The sequence below is a fragment of the Bos indicus genome, chromosome 3 (assembly GCF_029378745.1).
Source record: "Bos indicus isolate NIAB-ARS_2022 breed Sahiwal x Tharparkar chromosome 3, NIAB-ARS_B.indTharparkar_mat_pri_1.0, whole genome shotgun sequence".
Taxonomy (NCBI): Eukaryota; Metazoa; Chordata; class Mammalia; order Artiodactyla; family Bovidae; genus Bos; species Bos indicus.
In genome coordinates this window covers 95,645,293-95,666,697 of record NC_091762.1, presented here as the reverse complement: position 1 = coordinate 95,666,697, position 21,405 = coordinate 95,645,293, and the positions used below count along the sequence as shown (strand labels likewise).

The 21,405-nt window shown below is 37.9% G+C and overlaps 1 protein-coding gene across 3 annotated transcripts in view; it reads right to left on the bottom strand.

Annotated features, from left to right (window-relative positions):
• The window catches only part of FAF1 (Fas associated factor 1), a 497,713-nt gene that overhangs the window by 437,823 nt on the left and 38,485 nt on the right, over positions 1-21,405 (bottom strand). For all 3 annotated transcript variants that reach the window (XM_070780362.1, XM_070780369.1, XM_070780377.1), the window contains exon 2: positions 4,776-4,844. In XM_070780362.1, coding sequence (XP_070636463.1) covers positions 4,776-4,844 — 69 coding nt within the window. The remainder of the gene's footprint in view (positions 1-4,775; positions 4,845-21,405) is intronic.

Below are 21,405 nucleotides of genomic sequence, written 5' to 3'. Positions count from 1 at the left end.
AAACTTCTATTAATACAAAATTATTTTTGAAGACTAGAAATTCAGTAATGATCCAAAATTGGACACGCTGATTTGTTTCACTTTTGCCGTAAGTTGGGACACGTAGTTAAAGATAAATACAAGCACTCTGAATAGAGCCTTTCTTCAACAAAGCAGCTATGTCAGCACAGGCAGCAAATTAGAGCAGAAACTGAGTGCAAAGTTCAAAAATTATTTCCAAAGAGCATGGAGTACTTAAAATGAAGTATGGCTAGGTTAATGTTTACTTGTACTTTATTTCACTTAGCATTAGTTTATTAAGTATACATCAAATAGCTTCCCCTGGATCTCCTAGAGCTCAGTGGAAATATTAATTTACTGAAGGAGTTTCATATGTACAGACCTTCCATGAAACAACTAGCACAGCATCTTGTCCATTATTTATGTCAAAAAGCTGTTAAAAGGATTAATCAAAATAAAACACACAAGTGTTTCAAACTTATAAAGTTCCACTAAAATATTTACTTGTACTATAATTCATAATTGACTGTTTTTATAGAATATTATTAGAAATTAAGACATAAATACTCTTCATAAGTATTTAATGTTTCAGAGATCTTGAGTATAAACTAGTCCAAATTCCTTAATTTTATATGACATTCAGAGAGAAGTAACTTGGCCTAGGCCACACTGAATAAAATTGTAACAAGAAGTTTGAAAGTCAGGGCCCTTGATTCAAGATGAATGCAATGGGTTTACCATGATAGTTAGCTGCCTCATATTTTGATTACTCAAAATAAGCACAAGCTGCACTGACTACTACTCTCCATTGGCCCAAAATCTTCTATACTGAAAACAGAATATGAGCAGTGGGTCAATAGTGGAGCCCAGATTTATAATTTATAATATATAGTGATCATGCAGCACGCTTCCATGTAAGAAGGCAATCCTTTGGTAAAAGATTCTAATTCATTGCTAATAATTCTTCTTTAGGTATTCAGCTTTCTGGATGTACATTGAAAATACTTTTCTGCAAAGAAGGAATCACTGCAATGACATTAATCTCAACTAAAAATGCAAGACAATGTGAAAAATCTAAGTCTGAGGTAGACAGAAATACGGGGAGTAATACTACAGGATTCACATCAAGTAGATCAGTATCTCAAGATGCTTACCAATATTATTAAAGTTGATGTTATTTTGTTTTAAGAATTTAGCATATATAAGCCAACTTGCAGTTGCCCCCCCAAATAAGCAGTCAATTGTAGGCCACTTAAAACATTGGGTTTGGAAGCACTGTTCTGTGGATAGCTATATAATGAAAATAATGTACAGGATCAGAGAAAGTGACTAATAATTAAAGTTGCTAGGACTGGGCTTTCATAAAAAGTTCCTTTTTATTTGTATGTCTAAATCTATCAAATGGCAACAATATTTGCAATCATTACTTTTTCAGGAAGTTATACCCATTTCTGAGTATAATATGCATGTATAAAAGACCACCTGTTTTATCAATTTCTCAGTACACTTCAGACACCATATAGTGTTAACATGTTTTTAAGCTTCCATTGTATCGAGCATAAATCTGGGTAAACTGTAAGCATTCAGCACCAACAGAATGAGTTTTCTGTTACTGGACTTTTTAAATTTCATTACAATTCCAGACCATGATGCCTAACTTACATTCCTTTCCACATCTCTAGTAAAATATGCACAAAAACACTGGAGATGTCTTACTGATACATTTAGCAAATCTGAAATTCAAACATGTCCTTAGTTAAAAACTTAAACTATGCAAACTCTTCCACAAGGCCCATAAAATACAAAGCAGTGATAATCATAATTTAAAAACACAAAATATAATGCACAGACAAAATATATAAAACACCACATAAAAAGTTTCATCATCCTAAAGAAAGTTTGAACTAGTAATGGATTATTCAAAATACTTGCTTTGTTTTTTAAAAACCACAATGTAAAGTAAGTTCTACATAAAAACAAAGTAAATGAGAACTTACGAGTAAGATAGTTACACAGCATAGCAATCGTTTACTGTGAATACAAGTGGATTATGTGCAAAGAACAGCCAGCTAAGACAAATATTTCAAAAAAAAAAGCCAGTTTAAAACTGTGAAAGATAGCCCAACAAAGGATGTTTGGGCACAACAAAGAATGAGATTGCATTTCTGCAGAAAGATAGCATCAGTGTTTTTAGCCCAAATGCTATTTTAATATTTTTCCAAATTTTAACTCACAGATGGAGAATACCTGTACCATTCAATTATTTAACTACCTGGGAAAATTCTCCTCTTACAATATTCTAGATTATTGGGTTGAGAAAAAATCCAGATTCAGTAAGAATTTAACCTTCAAAACTAATGAAACAGACCAATATGAAGCAGACAAGGAAAGAACTTATAGCCATTCCCCCAAAATGGAAATTCTTACCTCAAAGACCTGGAGTCCATTAGTCCCAATATACAACCTCCCTTTACTCCAGTACCATGCATGCGTGGCTTGGTGAGATTTTTAACCTTAACCAGTAATTTGCATCAGCCTCTCTAAGAGATACTCTAAAAATATACATACTAAATAAAGCAATGTTCTTGCTATTGCAAAAGAAGTTTCAAGACAAGAAACCTGGTGATATTATTTCAAATAAGCTACTGTCCTTTCCCCCTTCCACCACATAGAAACCAGGAATATGTCACCTCTATCATGCTTTGTTAACAGAATCACAGTGGTGAAAGCATGGTTTTGAAGTCAGGCCATAAGAATATTTATAAACTTTGACAAGTGCTAAAACATGAAAAAATAAGATAATGAAACAGGCAATCCTAAAAATGTATGTAAGTCAGTAGAAATTTAAATTAGCACAACCAATCTGGAAGGTAGTATAACTATAATTATCCAAAAGCCTAAAAATATGTACATAATTTGACCCAGAAATTCAAATTATTAATTGAATTTATTCACTGTCTTCCAGGAAAACAGTAGGTTAAATACACAAGGATGAATGTAAAAGAATATCCTATAACATATATAATTCCAAAATATCACAGAAATTCTATCTAACAGCATAAGACTGATTGGTCAAATTACTCTGCTATAACCATACCATAAAGCACCAGCCAAACATTAAACATTAGAGAGAATGATGAATGGTCACATTTACTCAAACAGAAAGACATTCATGATAGCCCATTCAGTGAAAAACTCAGACTACAAAACAGTAGAAGTAGAAAACTCTAATTTGCATTAAAAAAAAAAATTTAAATCATAAAATTAAAATAAAACATTCTAGAATAACATACACAAAAAAGTTAAACAATAACTATCTCTAAATGATGGAATTAAATGTGATTATTAATTTATCCTTTATAAATTAATAGTGGTAAATCTACACAAAACACATAGATAATTAAGTTGATTATATAAATCTATGTATGGACTTGAACATACCTACGTATCTAATCTCACCTCTATTATTACTTTCAGTTTTGACTTTTGAAAATTAACATTTCTTCAAAATTCTAATTTAGACTTCTTTAGGATTTCAAAGGCATTGAGAGATATGTGTCATCCCAACACGACCAACACTGTTCCTATACTACTGTACAATTTATTTTTAGTTTGCTTTGCAATTATAAATAAAATACAATTTTGTCAATGTGCAGTGCTACGCTGGGCCTTGCCTTCTGAGTTACTGCCCAACCCCTCTCCAAAAAAAAAAACAAAAAACTAAACCATTTCTATAATAAACTGCCTGAAGTTCATAAGGAAAGCCACAGCACAATGCCACTTCTTTAATAGCTTTAGAAAAAAGTAATCATCAGTGAGGCCCCCTACCTCCACCCCAAGTGGAGAAACATCAAGTAGACTTATTCAGACATTCAACAAGTCTGACTTCCCTCTCCTTCCAAACATCTCTACCACAATACTACAGGGGAAAATGAAGCTTAATATACAGTAAGAGAAGTTTAAAGATAATTGAAATTACCTAAGATTTCATAATAATTTAGCAGTTTAATACTGAACCAAATATGAACTTCATATTAAATATATGACATTCAGATTGTCCTCATTCAGATTACAATTATAGATGGACCATGTATGATATGCTAAACCACCTGTAAGTAATGCTAAAGACATTCCAGAATTGATAAAATTTCATTGTCAAGATAGAGTTAGTTGCTCAGTTGTATTCAACTCTTTCCAACTCTATGGACTACAGCGCACCAGGCTCCTCTGTCCAAGGAATTCTCCAGGCAAGAATATTGGAGTGGGTTGCCACTTCCTACTCCAGGGGATCTTCCTGACCCAGGAATCGAACCCCCGTTTCCTGCATTGCAGGCAGATTCTTTGCCATCCTAGCCACCAGAGAAGCCCAGATAAAGAAAAAAGCACTTGAAGTAAGTCAGACAGTGAAAGACAAATACTGCATGATTTCACTGATATGTGTAATCTACAAAGAAAACCAAATCATAAAAACAGAATAAAGTGACAGTTGCTAGGTGTGGGTGGAGAATGGGTAAAGGTGGTCAAAAGGTTATAAACTTCCAGTTTTAACACGAATAAGTTCTGGGGGTCCACTGTACAGCATGGTAACTATAGTTAGCAATACTGTATTATATAGTTGAAAGTTGCTAAAAGAGCAATGTGTTAACTAACCTTACTATAGTAACCAGTTTGCAATATATATGTACATCAAATCATCACACTGTACACTTTATACCTACACAATGTTGTTTCTCAAGTATATCTCAATAAAGCTGTAAAAAAGAAAAAGCACTTACCACTAAGTCCCAATTATTTTGTTCAAGCAGTGTAATAGCTTCATCAATGTTTTCAATGCCAGTACATGCCTGAAAACAAAGTAAGAATTTTAGATAGAATTTTGGGAATGAAGGTTAATTAGCATTGAAAGAAACAAACAGCATAATGTGCAATTTAAGTTTGAACAGGTATGTGAACAAAGCCAAGACATTAAATGCCTAACACTTCTAAGCATTTTACACAGATGGTCTGAAAATTGTTCATTACAATATAACTTAACATTACACTGAAGTAAAAGACAATAAAGTAATAAAGTATGTTTAAATGCTGATTGGAGCCCAGGATGATCACTACATCTCTACAGCCCCAGGACAACTTCTATTAAACAGCTTCTGATGAACAATCATGTGTTAAAAAAATGAACTTTGATCCATACTTCGCACTTTATTCAAAAATTAACTCAAAATAATAACAGACAAAATATTAGCAGCCACTGCCACTGCAGAACCACAATGCTGAAAGGAAAGCAGCAGCAGCAGCAGCCCTCACTGCCAGAGCAGGAGGAGCCTGGAGAGGGCTGAAAGTCCCATCAGACTACCTCACCTTCGAGGCCCTCCTGTCATGGCAATGAAAACCCTGGTGACTCCAAGTCAGCTCTTCACGATGATTCCACCATTGCTCAGTCTCCCATCTCCTCCCTGGGGCAGGGAAAAGGGTTAAGCCTCAGATCTGGCTCATGTGGTCACAGCTGGTAGGGGGCCAATGATGAACTGCCTTTTCCTGGACCAGGCCACAGGGATCCCTCCAGGCAAGCTTTTACAAAAAGCGGAGAAATCCTCCAAGTCTCACGAGCTGGTCTCTTACTTAGAATACCTGCCTATCCAAGGATGGACCCCAGGTTATGAAAGACATGACTCAACTGCCCTGTCTGCTGACGCTTTGCCAAAAAGGTCCACTGTTCATATGGGGACTGAACTCTTTGTCTTCTACCACCCAGGCATCAATGGACTTCCTCTGTGAGACTGTGCCTTCCCACAGCCCTCTGTAACCTACCAGCCATATACTTCCCTGTGGTCCTGTGATAGCTAGTGTGGGGCTGTTCCAACAACCAATCAGTGACACCCACTCCCAATGGCCACCTCCCCCATTTGGGGTCCAAAGTTGTGTTTCATCACTGGTGTGCAGTGTACATACTTCTGATCGAGCCTCCAGAGACTCGTTTTCAGGACCCCATCTTTGCTCTGTTCAACTGCCTCCTGGATCCTCCTCCCCCTAGCCAATGACTGCTGAACAGGAAACTTCTTTGGTGCTGTTTCTTATTCATCTGTCCACCCAGCCTCCAGGGTTGCCCTTAATTCCTGAGAGGCGTAGAGCAGTTCTCTTCTTCTAGCTGCTTGTTTTTTAAGTTCTTTATATGTCACAACCCCTACACCCAATAGTATCAGCTGCTCTGTGAAACCGACCAGGTGGTCCAATCCCAGGTCAAGCTTGAATGACTGGTAGTCATACTCCCTGAAAGGCTATACCTCCTGTTTTTAAGTTTCACTGCTTCTGCACGAATAGCATGATCCCCACTACTAAGGTCTCTGGTCAGTATACTTTGTGAAACTGTGCGTCCCCTCATAGCCTTTCTTGGTGTTCACATAATCTTTGTCACTTTCAACAGTATAGTACTCTTTTCTCCCCAACTGAGTGAGGCCACTGTACTGTCTAGACTTTCCCCACCTCCCAACATGGAAAAATTATGAAACTTTACCCAAGACTGCCTTTCTGGTCCTCCCCATTTTTCCAGTGCCAATTTCTTTGGGTCTGACATAGGCCCAAGAGATGTCCTCTAAGTATCAGATGGGCCTACCCTGTGTCCTCTTTGACTTCCCTGGTGGCTCAGACAGTAAAGTGCCTGCCTACAATGCGGGAGACGCTTTACCATCTGAGCCATCAGGGAAGTCGAAGAGGACACAGGGTAGGCCCATTTGATACCCAGGTTAGAATCCCTGGGTCGGGAAGATCTCCTGGAGAAGGAAATGGCAACCTACTCCAGTATTCTTGCCTGGAAAATCCCATGGACGGAAAAACCTGGTAGGCTACAGTCTACGAGGTTGCGAAGAGTCGGACACGACTAAGTGACTTCACTTTCAATCACTCTTTCTTTTATGTCCTCTTCAGCCCATTTTACTTAAGATTACATATCTGTGAGGTGACCCGCCCTTTTGCTTGAATTCTGTGAATCTCCCCCTGGCCCATCTTTGGGTAGAACCTAGACAGTACTGTTGGCACCCCACTCCAGCATTCTTGCCTGGAAAATCCCCATGGGCGGAGGAGCCTGGAAGGCTGCCTGGAAGGCTGCGACCCATGGGGTCGCTGAGGGTCGGATACGACTGGGCAACTTCACTTTCACGCATTGGAGAAGGAAATGGCAACCCACTCCAATGTTCTTGCCTGGAGAATCCCAGGGACAGGGGAGCCTGGTGGGCTGCCATCTGTGGGGTCACACAGAGTCGGACACAACGGAAGTGACTTAGCCGCAGACAGTACTGTTGCCCACTCCCAACCTTCTTTCCCTACATCCATGGCATTCGCTGATGTCCATGCAAATGGGAGTGAACAGATTTAGTTTTGAACTGGCCCTAAGGAAAGAGGTCGGAGTTGTATGGGCAAAAGGGAAGAATAAGAGCCACTGGAGAACTGAGAATGAATTATTTTAACTTTTTTTATATTAGTAACAAATACAGTGGAAAATAAACAAATACATACATATCTAAATAAATAAATAAATAACAGACATAAAGTAAAACCCCAAACTACAAAGCCTCTAAATTTGTGCTGTTGAATACTACACACATATGGCTGGTGAGCCCTTGAAATGTAGTTCAACTGAGTTAAGATGTGTTAAATACATACCAGTGAAGGACTTAATACAAAGATTAAAATGGGAAGTATCTCATTAATAATTTTTCTAAATGAACAAATGTTGAAATAATCATTTAAAGTATATTGGCTTAAAGGCTTCCCTGGTGGCTCTGTGGTAAAGAGTCCACCTGCCAATACAGAAGACAGGGTTAGATCCCTGGTTGGAGAATATTCCACATGCTGCAGAGTAGCTAAGCCCACACAACACAACTATTGAATCTGTGCTCTAGAGCCTAGGAACTGCAACTACTGAAGCCCATGCGCCCTAGAGCCTGTGCCCCACAACAGAAGCCACTGCAATGAGATGCTCACGCACCTCAATGAGAGAGTAGCTTCTGCTCCCCATAACTAGAGAAAAGCCCACACAACAAAAAAGACCCAGCACAGCCTAAATAAATAAACGAAATTATAAAAAATTATAAAAAATAATTGGCTTGAATAAAACACATTTAAATTTATTTTACCTGTTTCTTTTATTTTTTCTGTTTCTTAATGTGGACACTAAAGAAATTTATTACATATATGATTCATTCTATTTCTAATGCTATTCTAGAAGAAAACATAGAAGGAAATCTTTGTGACATTTAGATACAAATGCAAAAGTACAATCAAAAAAACTGATAAAATGGACTTTATTAAGAACTACCACTCACGAAGACCAAAACAGACATGTCTCCAAAGAAGAAACAGAGACGGCCAAGAGGAACATGAGATGTCAAATATCACTAATTATCAGAGAAATGCAAATCAAAGTGACGATGAGATATCACGTCACACCAGCCAGAAAGGCTATCATCAAAAAATTCACAAACAATAAAGGCTGGAGAGGGTGTGGAGAGAAGGCAACCCTCTTATACTGTTGGTGGGAATGTAAACTGGTACAGCCACTATGGAGAACAGTATGGAGGTTGCTTAAAAACTAAAAACAGAGCTATCATATGACCCCGCAATCCATTCCTGGGCATATATCCAGAGAAAAACATGATCCGAAAAGATACATACACCCCAATGTTCATTGCAGCACTGATTACAATAGCCAAGACGTAGAAGGAACCTAAATGTCCACTAATAGGGGAATGGCTAAAAAAGATGTGGTACATATATATAATTCTTACTCAGCCATTAAAAAGAATGAAACAATGTCATTTGCAGCAACATGGATGGACCTAGAGATTGTCATACTGAATGAAATAAGTCAGACAGAGGACAAATATCATCTGACATCCTTTACATGTGGAACCTAAAAAGAAATGATACAAATAAACTTACAAAACAGAAAGAGACTCACAGACTTAATGAGAACAAACTTATAGTTGTCAGGGGGAAGGATGAGGGAAGGAATAGTTACAGAGTGTGGGATCAATAGATACACACTGCTATATTTAAAATGAATAACCAACAAAAACCTACTGTATAATACAGGGAACTTTGCTCAAAGTTATGTGGCAACCTGGATGGGAGGGGAATTTGGAAGAGAATGCTGACTACAAACATCAAGAGGGAATTCTGGAGGGTAAAGGAACAGCTTAAATCCTAAATAACATAAAAAAGCAAAACAAGTAAGACATTTAAAAATGGAATCTTCATTTTAAGCTACATGAAGAGATAGGAATAATCCAAAGGATCCAAATACTAATAAAAGCTACTAAAAACAAGACTGGGAGTGGACTTTGGCTCAGATCATGAACTTTTTATTGTCAAATTCATACTTAAATTGAAGAAAGTAGGGAAAATCACTAGATCACTCAGGTATGACCTAAATCAAATCCCTTATGATCATACAGTGGAAGTGAGAAATAGATTTAAGGGACTAGATCTGATAGACAGAGTGCCTGATGAACCATGGGGAGGTTCATGACATTGTACAGAAGACAGAAATCAAGACCATCCCCAGGGAAAAGAAATGCAAAAAAGCAAAATGGCTGTCTGAGGAGGCCTTACAAATAGCTATGAAAAGAAGAGAAGTGAGAGGCAAAGGAGAAAAGGAAAGATATACCCATTTGACTGCAGAGTTCCAAAGAATAGCAAGGAGAGATAAGAAAGCCTTCCTCAGCGATCAATGCAACGAAATAGAGGAAAACAACAAAATGGGAAAGACTACAGATCTCTTCAAGAAAATTAGAGATACCAAGAGAACATTTCATGAAAAGATGGGCTCGATAAAGGACAGAAATGGTATGGACCTAACAGAAGTAGAAGATATTAAGAAGAGGTGGCAAGAATACACAGAAGAACTGTACAAAAAAGACCCAGATAATCACAATGGTGTGATCACTCACCTAGAGCCCGACATCCTGGAATGTGAAGTTAGGTGGGTCTTAGGAAGCACCACTACGAACAAAGCTAGTGGACGTGATGGAATTCCAGTTGAGCTAATTCAATTCCTAAAAGATGATGCTGTGAAAGCGCTGCACTCAATATGCCAGCAAATTTGGAAAACTCAGCAGTGGCCACAGGACTGGAAAAGGTCAGTTTTCATTCCAATCCCAAAGAAAGGCAATGCCAAAGAATGCTCAAACTACAGCACAATTGCACTCATCTCACATGCTAGTAAAGTAATGCTCTAAATTCTCCAAGCCAGGCTTCAGCAGTATGTGAACCATAAACTTCCAGATGTTCAAGCTGGTTTTAGAAAAGGCAGAGGAACCAGAGATCAAATTGCCAACATCTGCTGGATCATGGAAAAAGCAAGAGAGTTCCAGAAAAACATCTATTACTGCTTTATTGACTATGCCAAAGCCTCTGACTGTGTGGATCACCACAAACTGTGGAAAATTCTGAAAGAGATGGGAATACCAGACCACGTGACCTACCTCTTGAGAAATCTGTATGCAGGTCAGGAAGTAACAGTTAGAACTGGACATGGAACAACAGACCGGTTCCAAATAGGAAAAGGAGTAAGTCAAGACTGTATATTGTCACCATGCTTATTTAACTTATATGCAAAGTACATCATGAGAAACGCTGGACAGGATGAAGCACAAGCTGGAATCAAGGTTGCCAGGAGAAATATCAATAACCTCAGATATGCAGGTGACACCACCCTTATGGCAGAAAGTGAAGAGGAACTAAAAAGCCTCTTGATGAAAGTGAAAGAAGAGAACAAAAAAGTTGGCTTAAAGCTCAACATTCAGAAAACATCATGGCATCCAGTCTCATCACGTCATGGGAAATAGATGGGGAAACAGTGAAAACAGTGGCAGACTTTATTTTTCTGGGCTCCAAAATCACTGCAGACGGTGACTGCAGTCATGAAATTAAAAGACGCATACTCCCTGGAAGAAAAGTTATGACCAACCTAGACAGCATATTAAAAAGCAGAGACATTACTTTGTCAACAAGGGTCCGTCTAGTCAAGGCTTGGTTTTTCCAGTGGTCATGTATGGATGTGAGAATTAGACTTTAAAGAAAGGTGAGTGCCAAAGAATGGATGCTTTTGAACTGTGGTGTTGGAGAAGACTCTTGAGAGTCCCTTGGACTGCAAGGAGATCCAACGAGTCCATCCTAAAGATCAGTCCTGGGTGTTCATTGGAAGGACTGATGCTGAAGCTGAAACTTCAATACTTTGGCCACCTGATGCAAAGAACTGACTCATTTGAAAAGACCCTGATGCTGAGAAAGATTGAAGGTGGGAAGAGAAGGGGACCACAGAGGATGAGATGGCTGGAGGGCATCACCAACTCAATGAACAAGAGTTTGAGTAAACTCCGGGAGTTGATGATGGACAGGGAGGCCTGGCATACTGCAGTCCATGAGGTCGCAAAGAGTTGGACACAACTGAGCGACTGAACCAAACTGAAAAACAGTTAAGACAGGGCAGAAGTTACATAGCAGAAAGTAGAAAGAAAAACTACAGGAGTAGAGAGCAAGTCTAACCACAGAAATTACCAGAAAGCACAAGCAAAAATACACCTCTTCAATGACAACACTATTTTTCTTCAAAAAGAAAAAGAAAAAATTTTGAGGAGGTAGTTCTAAGAACCCATCCATCCACAGAAACTTATATCAATTGAGCAAAAACTGTCAGAGACAAATTTGCCAAAACTCTGGAAAGTGGTGAAAGCTTTATGTCAACCAAACAAATACTGAAACAAAATAAAGGTGACTTAAAAACAGTATAAAAACCTTAAGGCATTTTTATTCTCCCCTTCTTCATTCTTGGGTCAATAACAATCTTGAATGCCCTAGCCCACATTCCAATGGTTGGACCCTTGACCCTAGTTCTACAGGGAGCAGAGTATACTTTGTTTTCAAAGAATTTGTTTGTCTATTGTGACCTGTATGGGGCTACCTCAAGGACTGATTGAGGGCACTCTCCTTTGATCAATCTGGATCTCTTTAGACAGAAAAGTAGCTATCAAGGGGCAATTCTTTGAAAAAGAATTTAAGGAAAATGAAAAATCCACTACCAGAACTTCCCTGGTGGTCCAGGGGCTAAGACTCTGTGCTCCCAATATAAGGATCCATGGTTCAATCTCTGGGCAGGGAACCAGATCCCTTATGCCACAACTAAGAGTTTATATGGTGCAACTAAAGATCCCACGTGCCACAACTAAGACCCAGCAGAGTCAAATAAGTAAATAAAAATAAATATTTAAAAAGAAAAAAAATTAAAATCCGCTGCCTTTTGGGACAAAATATTACAGTTAAGTGAAATAAGACATGTCTAAAATCTGGAGAAAAAGCTGCAAAGTGAATTTCTTTGGGAAATTAGGGCACTGAAAAACATGTGGGGAATTTAGAAGGACATGCACATGTCCAAGGTAAGACACCTACTCACAGAAAACAACTGGCTCATCTCTAGGCATAGCATGAACAGGAAATAAAGGCTAACATGGAGTTTCATACAGCCCAGCTGAGTGTTAGAATGTCTCAACACAGAGTCAGCCTGCAAAGACTAGGAAAGAATTTCCTTTCTTCCTTTTCTCTTTCCTCTTATTTTCTTTGTTATTCAAGGTGTTCAGGAAATCTCTCTCATAACACTAGCAGATCACAGCTAAAGAAAAAGAGATTTCAGATACTGTTACACATATAATGTTTATGTCCTCCCAACCCCTTTCAAACTTATATGCTAAAGTCCTGAGGGCTAGTGTGATGATGCATGGGGATGAGCCTTTGGAAGGTAATTAGGTTTTGTTGTTCTTCAGTCGCTCAGTCGTGTCCAACTCTTTGAGACCACACGGACCGCCGCACGCCAGACTTCCCTGTCCTTCACCATCTTCTGAAGCTTGCTCAAACTCATGTCCATTGAGTAGGTGATGCCAACCATCTCGTCTTCTGTCGTCCCCTTCTCCTCCTGCCTTCAATCTTTCCCAGCATCAGGGTCTTTTCTATACAATCGGCTCTTCCCATCCAGGTGGCCGAAGTATTAGAACTTCAGCTTGAGCATCAGGCCTTCCAAAGAATACTCAGGACTGATTTCCTTTAGAATTAACTGGTTTGATCTCTCTGCAAGTTTCTCTCAAGAGTCTTTCCCAAAAGCACAGTAAGAAGGCATCAATTCTTTAGCACTCAGCCTACTTTATGGTCCCAACTCTCACATCCATAGCTTTGATAAAAAGGACCTTCATTGGTAAAGTAATGTCTCTGCTTTTTAATATGCAACCTAGGTTGGTTATAGTTTTTCTTCCAGGGAGCAAGCGCCTTTTAATTTCATGGCCACAATCACCATCTGCAGTGATTTTGGAGCCCAAGAAATAAGTCTCTCAATGTTACCATTGTTTCCCCATCTATTTTCCATGAAGTGATGAGATCAGATGCCATGATACTAGTTTTTTGAATGCTGAGTTTCAAGCCAGCTTTCTCACTCTCCTCTTTCACACTCATCAAGAGGTTCTTTAGTTCCTCTTCACTTTCTGCCATAAGGGTGGTGTCATCTGCATATCTGAGGTTATTGCTGTGTCTCCCGGCAATCTTGATTTCAGTTTGTGCTTCTTCCAACCCAGCATTTTGCATGATGTACTCTGCAACCAAGTTAAATAAGCAGGGTAACAATATACAGCCTCGACGTACTCCTTTGACAATTCTGAACCAGTCCATTGTTCCATGTCTAGTTCTAACTGTTGCTTCTTGACCTGCATACAGGTTTCTCAGGAGGCAGGTAAGGTGGTCTGGTATTCCCATCTCTTCAAGAATATTTCAGTTTGTTGTAATCCACATAGTCTAAGGCTTTAGCATACTCAATGAAGCAGATTTTTTACAGAATTCTCTTGCTTTTTCTATGATCCATTGGATGTTGGCAATTTGATCTCTGGTTCCTCCACCTTTTCTAAATCCAGCTTGAACATCTGGAAGTTCTCCATTCATGTACTGTTGAAGCCTAGTTTGCAGAATTTTGAGCATTACTTTGCTATTATGTGAGATGAATGTAATTGTGCAATAGTTTGAACATTCTTTTTCATTGCCTTTCTTTGGGAATGGAATGAAAACTGACCTTTTCCAGTCCTGTGGCCACTGTTCAGTTTTCCAAATTTGCTGGCATATTGATTGCAACATTTGAACAGCATCATCTTTTAGGATTTGAAATAGCTCAGCTGGAATTCCATCACCTCCACTAGCTTTGTTCATAGTGATGCTTCCTAAGGCCCATCTGACTTCGCACACCAGGATGTCTGGCTCCAGGTGAGTGATCACACCATCATGTTAGGTCATAAAGGTGGAGCCCTCATGATAGGATTAGTGCCCCTTAGACAAAGAGGGCTTGCTCTAGTTCCCTCATCTGTCTCTCAAGGCCATGCAAGAAGAAAGTGAGAAGGTGGTCATCTGCAAGGCAGAAGAGAGTTGCTGCTGCTGCTGCTAAGTTGCTTCAGTGGTGTCCAACTTTGTGAGACCCCATAGACAGCAGCCCACCAGGCTCCGCCATCCCTGGGATTCTCCAGGCAAGAACACTGGAGTGGGTTGCCATTTCCTTCTCCAATGCATGAAAGTGAAAAGTGAAAGTGAAGTCGCTCAGTCGTGTCCAACTCTTCATGACCCAATGGATTGTAGCCTACCAGCCTCCTCTGTCAATGGGATTTTCCAGGCAAGAGTACTGGAGTGGGGTGCCATGAAGAGAGTTATCAGAATTCAATTGTGCCGGGACCATGATCTCAGAGTTCTAGCCTTCACAACTGTGCAAAAATAAATTTCTGTTATTCGGTATTTTGTTACAGTAGCCTTAGCAGATTAAGACAGAAACCACTCATAACCAAATAAATTACAAAAATAGTTTACAAAAAGTCACTAAACAAACAGAAAACTACAACCCACAGAAAGCAACAAAAACAAGCCATGAGTAATGGGGAAGAATCTTATTTCCCAAGTTATCAAGCTACGATATTTTAAATACCACTTATCAAAAAAAATTATGACACATGCAGGTAAACAAAAAGGATGGTCCATTCAAAGCAGAAGTGAAGTGAAGTGAAGTCACTCAGTCGTGTCCGACTCTTTGTGACCCCATGGGCTGTAGCCTACCAGGCTCCTCCATCCATGGGATTTTCCAGGCAAGAATTCAAAGGAGAAATAAATAGAAACTATCTATGAGGAAAGAACAGAAATCCGACTTACTAGAGAAAGACTTTTAATCACTGTCTTAAATATGCTCAAAAAACTCAATAAAAAACATTAAAAAAGAACTAATGAAAATCAGAAGGATGACATGTGAACAAATGGAGACTATCAATAAAGAGATAAAGATTATTTCACAAAACAACAACAAAGAAATCTAGAACTCAACAGTACGCTATAGGATTTTAACAGCAACTTTAGGCAGGCACAAGAAAGATCAGAGAACTTGAGGACTAGCCAGCTAAACTTATTCAGTCTCAGAAACACAAAGAAAAATGAACAGAGCCTAAGAGATATTATGGGACCCCAATAAGTGTACCAGTACATGCAGAACAGGGAGTCTCAGAAGGAAAAGAAAGAAGAGAAAAATATTTGATGAAATAATAGCTGAAAACATCCTAGAAAACTTCCTAAATTTGACCAAATATAGGAAACCACATATTTATGAAGTTCAACATGCTCCAAGAAGGATAAATGAAAGACACCCACAGCAAAACACATTATGATTAAGCTGTGCATGCTTAGTCACTCAGTCATATCCAACTCTTTGTGACTCTATGGACTGTAGCCTGCCACGCTCCTCTGTCCATGGGCTTTTCCCAGCAAGAATACTGGAGTGGGTTGCCACTTCCTCCTCCAGGGGATCCTCCTGACCCAGGGATCAAACCCATGCCCTCCCACATCTTCTGCACTGCTGGTGGATTCTTTACCATTGAGCCACCAGGAAAGCCCATGATTAAGCTATCAAAAGCCAAAAGAACCTTGAAAATAACAAGAGAAAAGTATTTCATGTATAAGGAATCCTCAATAAGATTAGAAGCTAATTTCTCATCAGAAAATATAAAGATTAGGAGGCAGTGTGATACATATTTAAAGTGAAAAACAAAAACTGTGAACCAAAGGGAAAAAACTGTCCTTCAAAACTGAGGCAGTAATATTTTCCTAGCTAAACAAAAGCTGAAGGAGACTGTCACTACTAGATCTATGCTTCAAGAAACGCTAAGTGGGAAATGAAAAGACAGTAGACAGTCACTGGAAGCTATACAAAGAAATAAAAACACAGGTAAACAGGTAAATATTAAAGCCAGTATTATTGTGCTTTTGATTTGTAACTCCTCTTTTTTCTGTATGATTTAACAAAAAATGCACAAAACAATAACTATAAATTGATGTTAATGGGCACGTAATATATAAAGGCACAACATGTGATTACAGCATAAAGGAAGAGAGATAGAAGTATAGCTGTATACTGCTGAAGCTGGTGTTAATTCAAAACAGAAAAACTTCAAAACATACCAAAAAGGAAATTAGAAAAGAATCAAATCAGTACAATATAAAAAAGTCAAACACGAAAGGCAGTAATGAAGGAACAGGGCAGGGAGTGGGGACAGATAACACATTAAAAAAACAGCAAAATGGCACAATTAAATGTTTCTTTATCAGTTATTATTTTAAGTATAAAAGGATTAAACACACCAATTAAAAAGCAAAGATTAGCAGAAGGAATAAAAAGACATGACTCAACTAAAGGTGATCTACAAGAGACTAAGATTCAAAGACAAAACTAAGTGGAAAGTAAAAGGACGGAAAGGTATGCAAAAGACAGCTTGGGTGGCTGTACCAATATGAGATAAAATGGACTTTAAATTTTTAAAAAATTATAGGATAGTTAAAAAGGTATTATATATTGATAAAAGGGACAACCCTCAGAAGATAAAAAAACAATAAACATATAGATAATAATAACAGAGCCTCCAAAGTGTACTAAGAAAAAATTGACAGAATTGAAGGGAGAAACAGTTATACAATAATAGTCGGAGATGTTAATACCCTACCATCACTGTGGTACAGAACAACTAGAAAGAAGACCAATAATGAAATAAAAACCTTGAAAAATATTATAAGCCAACTAGATATAACAGACATTTGCAGAATACTCCACTCCCAAACAACAGAAATATGTATTTTTCTTTAGAGCATACAGAATATTCTCTAGGATAACACATTATACATAGCCACAAAACAAGTTTCAATAAATTTTCAAACACTAAAGTCATATAAAAGATTGTTTCACTACTAAAAATGAATGTACAGCTATAAACATCTTCATTTTAAAAAACAAAAGATCTCAAGCCAATAATCTAATTTTATACCTTAAGGAACAGAAAAAGAACTAACTAAACCCAAAGGCAGCAAAAGGAAGAAAACAATAAAATCAGAATAAAATTAATAAAAAATAGATAAAATTAACAACACCAAAAGTTGTTTCTTCACAAAGACTAACAAAATTGACAAACTTCTAGCTAGACGAAGAATAAGAGAAAGAAGACTCAAATTACTAAAGTCAGAAGTGAAAGTAGGGATATCACTACTGACCTTATGCAAATAAAAATATAAAAATAATGTTATGAACAATTATATGAAAATGTATTAGGTATCCCAGATGAAATGGAAAAATCCCTAAAAAACAAACTACCAAAACTGACTCAAGAAAAAAATAGAAAATCCAAATTGACTTACAAGCAAAAAGATTGTATCAGCAATCAAAAGGGTAATCAAAAGGCTTCCAACAAAGAAAAGACAAGAATGAGATGGCCTCACCGTTAAATTCTACCAATCATTAAGAGAATTAATACAAATCCTTCTGTAACATTTCCAAAAAACTGAAGAGGAAACACTTCATAAGTCAGTCTATGAGGTCACTATGACCCTAATAACAAAGTCAGACAAACAGAGCACAAGGAAAGAAAACTAGAGACCTATATACGTTACAGATAAAGGTGAAAAAAACCCTCAGCATAATACTAGCAATATGGAATAAACTACATATTAGGAGTATAAGGCATGATCAAGTGGAATATTACAGGATTGCAAGGGGGTTCAACAAAGAGGAATCATTATACCACATTCTTAAGCTGAAGGAAAAACAAAACAAAATAACATGATCCATTTAAATGACGCAGAAAAAGAATCTGAAAAGCCAACAACCTTTCATGGTAAAAATAGACTATGAATAAAAAGGAACTTCTTTAACATGATAAAAGACACTTATGAAAAACCCAGAACTAAATCATACTCAATTATGAAAGACTAAAAGCTTTTATTTACCCTAAGATCAAGAACAAGATAGGATGCCCACTTTTGCCACTTCTATGCAACATTATATAGAAAATTCTAGCAGATCAATTAGGCAAGAAAAAGAAATGAAAAACATCAAAACTGGAATAGAAGCAAACTATCCATATTCCCAGATCACAAGATCATATACAAAATCCTAAGGAATTCACACACACACACACATACATACCTCCAACAACCATTAGAGCTAATAAATTCAGCAAAGTTAAAGGATAAAAGATCAATGCACCAAACTAGGTTATATTTGCTACATACACTAGCAAAGAACAATCTGAAAAGGCTCTTAGAAAAATAATTCTCTTTATGATGTGGTCTAAAAGAATAAAATATCTAGGAATAAATTTAACCAAGGAAGTGAAAGATTGGTACAGTGAAAACTACAAAATATGATTAAAAGAAATTTTAAAAGACCTAAATAAGTGAAAAAACATCAAATGTTCACAGATTCCAAGATTTACTTTCATTAAGAGTACCCAAAGTAATCTACAAATTCCATACAATCCTTATCAAAATTCCAATAGCTTTCTTTGTAGAAATGGAAAACCCAATCCTCAGATTCATATAGAACAGCAAGGAATCCACAAGAGTTATAATAATCTTGGGAAAAGAAAAACTTGAAAGACTCACACTTGGTTATTTCAAAACTTACTATTAAAAAGAACTGAGAGTCCAAAACTGAACATATACATCTATCAACAACTGCTTTTTCAAAAATGTGCAAAAACAGTTCAATAGGGAAAGAACAGTCTATTCCACCAACAGTGCTAAGAAAACTAGATATTCATATCACATGCAAAATAATGAACCTGGACCCCTACTTTACACCATATACAACAATTGACTCAAAATGGATTAACAACATATATATAAGACCTCAAAACATTAAACTCTTTGAAAAAAATAAAAGGGTATATCTTTAAGACCTCAGATTTGGTAATGAGTTCTTAGACATGACATTTAAACAATGAGCAACAAAGAATGGTCAAACTACCGTACAATTGCACTCATTTCACATGCTAGCAAGATAATGCTCAAAATCCTTCAAGCTAGGCTTCAACAGTACGTGAACCATGAGCTTCCAATGTACAAAATGGATTTAGAAAAGGCAGAGGAACCAGAGATCAAACTGCGAAAATCTGCTGGATCACAGAGAAAGCAAGGTAATTCCAGAAAACATCTACTTCTGCTTCACTGACCATGCTAAAACCTTTGACTGTGTGGATCACAACAAACCGTGGAAAATTCTTAAAAGAGATGGGAATCCCAAACCACTTTACCTGCCTCTTGAGAAACATATGTGCAGGTCAAGAAGCAACAGTTAGAATAGGACATGGAAGAATGGACTGGTTCAAATTTGTAAAGGAAGTTAAGTCAAGGCTGTATGTTGTCACCCTGCTTATTTAACTTTTATGCAGAGTACATCATGGAAATGCCAGGCTGGATGAAGCACAAGCTGAATCAAGACTGCTGGGAGAAATATCAATAACCCTCAGATATGCAAATGACAACACCCTTACAGCAGAAAGCAAAGAGGAACTAAAGAACCTCCTGATGAAGGTTTAAGAGGAGAGTGAAAAAGCTGGCTCAAAACTCAACATTTAAAAAACTAAGATCATGACATCTAGTCCCATCACTTCATAGCAAACAGATGGGGAAACAATGGAAACAGTGAGAGAATTTATTTTCTTGGCCTCCAAATCACTGTGGACAGTGACTGCAGCCATGAAATTAAAAGACACTTGCTCCCTGGAAGAAAAGCAATGACAAACCTAGACAGTGTATTAAAAAGCAGAGACATTACTTTGCTGACAAAAGTCCATACTGTCAAAGCTATGGTTTTTTCAGTAGTTATGGACAGATGTGAGTTGGACCATAAAGAAGGCTGAGCCCTGAAGAACTGATGCCTTCTGTGGTGCCAGAGAAGATTTTTGAGAGTCCCTTGGACTTCAAGGAGATCAAACCAGTTAAGGCTAAAGGAAATCAGTCCTGAATATTCATCGCAAGGACTGGTGTTGAAGCAGAAGCTTCAATACTTTGGCCATGTGATGCAAAGTGCCAACTTACTGGAAAAGACCCTGATGCTGGGAAACAGTGAAGGCAGGAGAAGAGGGCGACAGAGGATGAGATGGTTTGATGGCATCACCAACTCAATGGACATGAGTTTGAGCAAACTCCAGGAGATGGTAATGGACAGCAAAGCCTGGCATGCTGCAGTCCATGGGGTCGCAAAGAGTGGGAAATGACCTAGTGACTAAACAAGAACAAATAGTTGACTTATAGTATCATGTTAGTTTCAGGTGTACAGCACAAGGATCCAGATAGCCAGATAAGATTCCTTTTTGGATTCTTCTCCTTTAGATGTTATTACAAAATATTCAGTATAGTTCCCTATGCTATACACTAGGTTCTTGTTGGTTATCTACTTTATATAGAGTAGTGTACATATGTTAATGACAATCTGCTAATTTATCCCTCCTTCCAACCCCATTTCCCCTTTAGTAACCATAAATTTGTTTTCTATGTCTGTGAAGACTGCTTTAATATTTAAAACATTTTTCCCAACCCTGGAGTAATTCCAGAGTCCTTATTCTGCCTGCAGCACACCAGGCTTCCCTGTCCATCACCAACTCCTGGAGCTTGCTTAAACTCATGCTCATCGAGTCGGTGATGCCATCCAACCATGTCATCCTCTGTTGTCCCCTTCTCCTCCTGCCTTCAATCTTTCCCACCAAGAGGGTCTTTTCCAATGAGTCAGTTCTTTGCATCAGTATTGGGAGCTTCAGCTTCAGCATCAGTCCTTCCAATGACTATTCAGGACTGATTTCCTTTAGGATTGACTGGTTTGATCTCCTTGCAGTCCAAGGGACTCTCAAGAGTCTTCTCCAACACCACAGTTCAAAAACATCAATTCTTCGGTGCTCAGCTTTCTTTATAGTCCAACTCTCACATCCATACATGACTACTGGGAAAACCATAGCTTTGACTAGACGGACCTTTGTCAGCAAAGTAATGTCTCTGCTTTTTAGTATGCTATCTAAGTTGGTCATAGCTTTT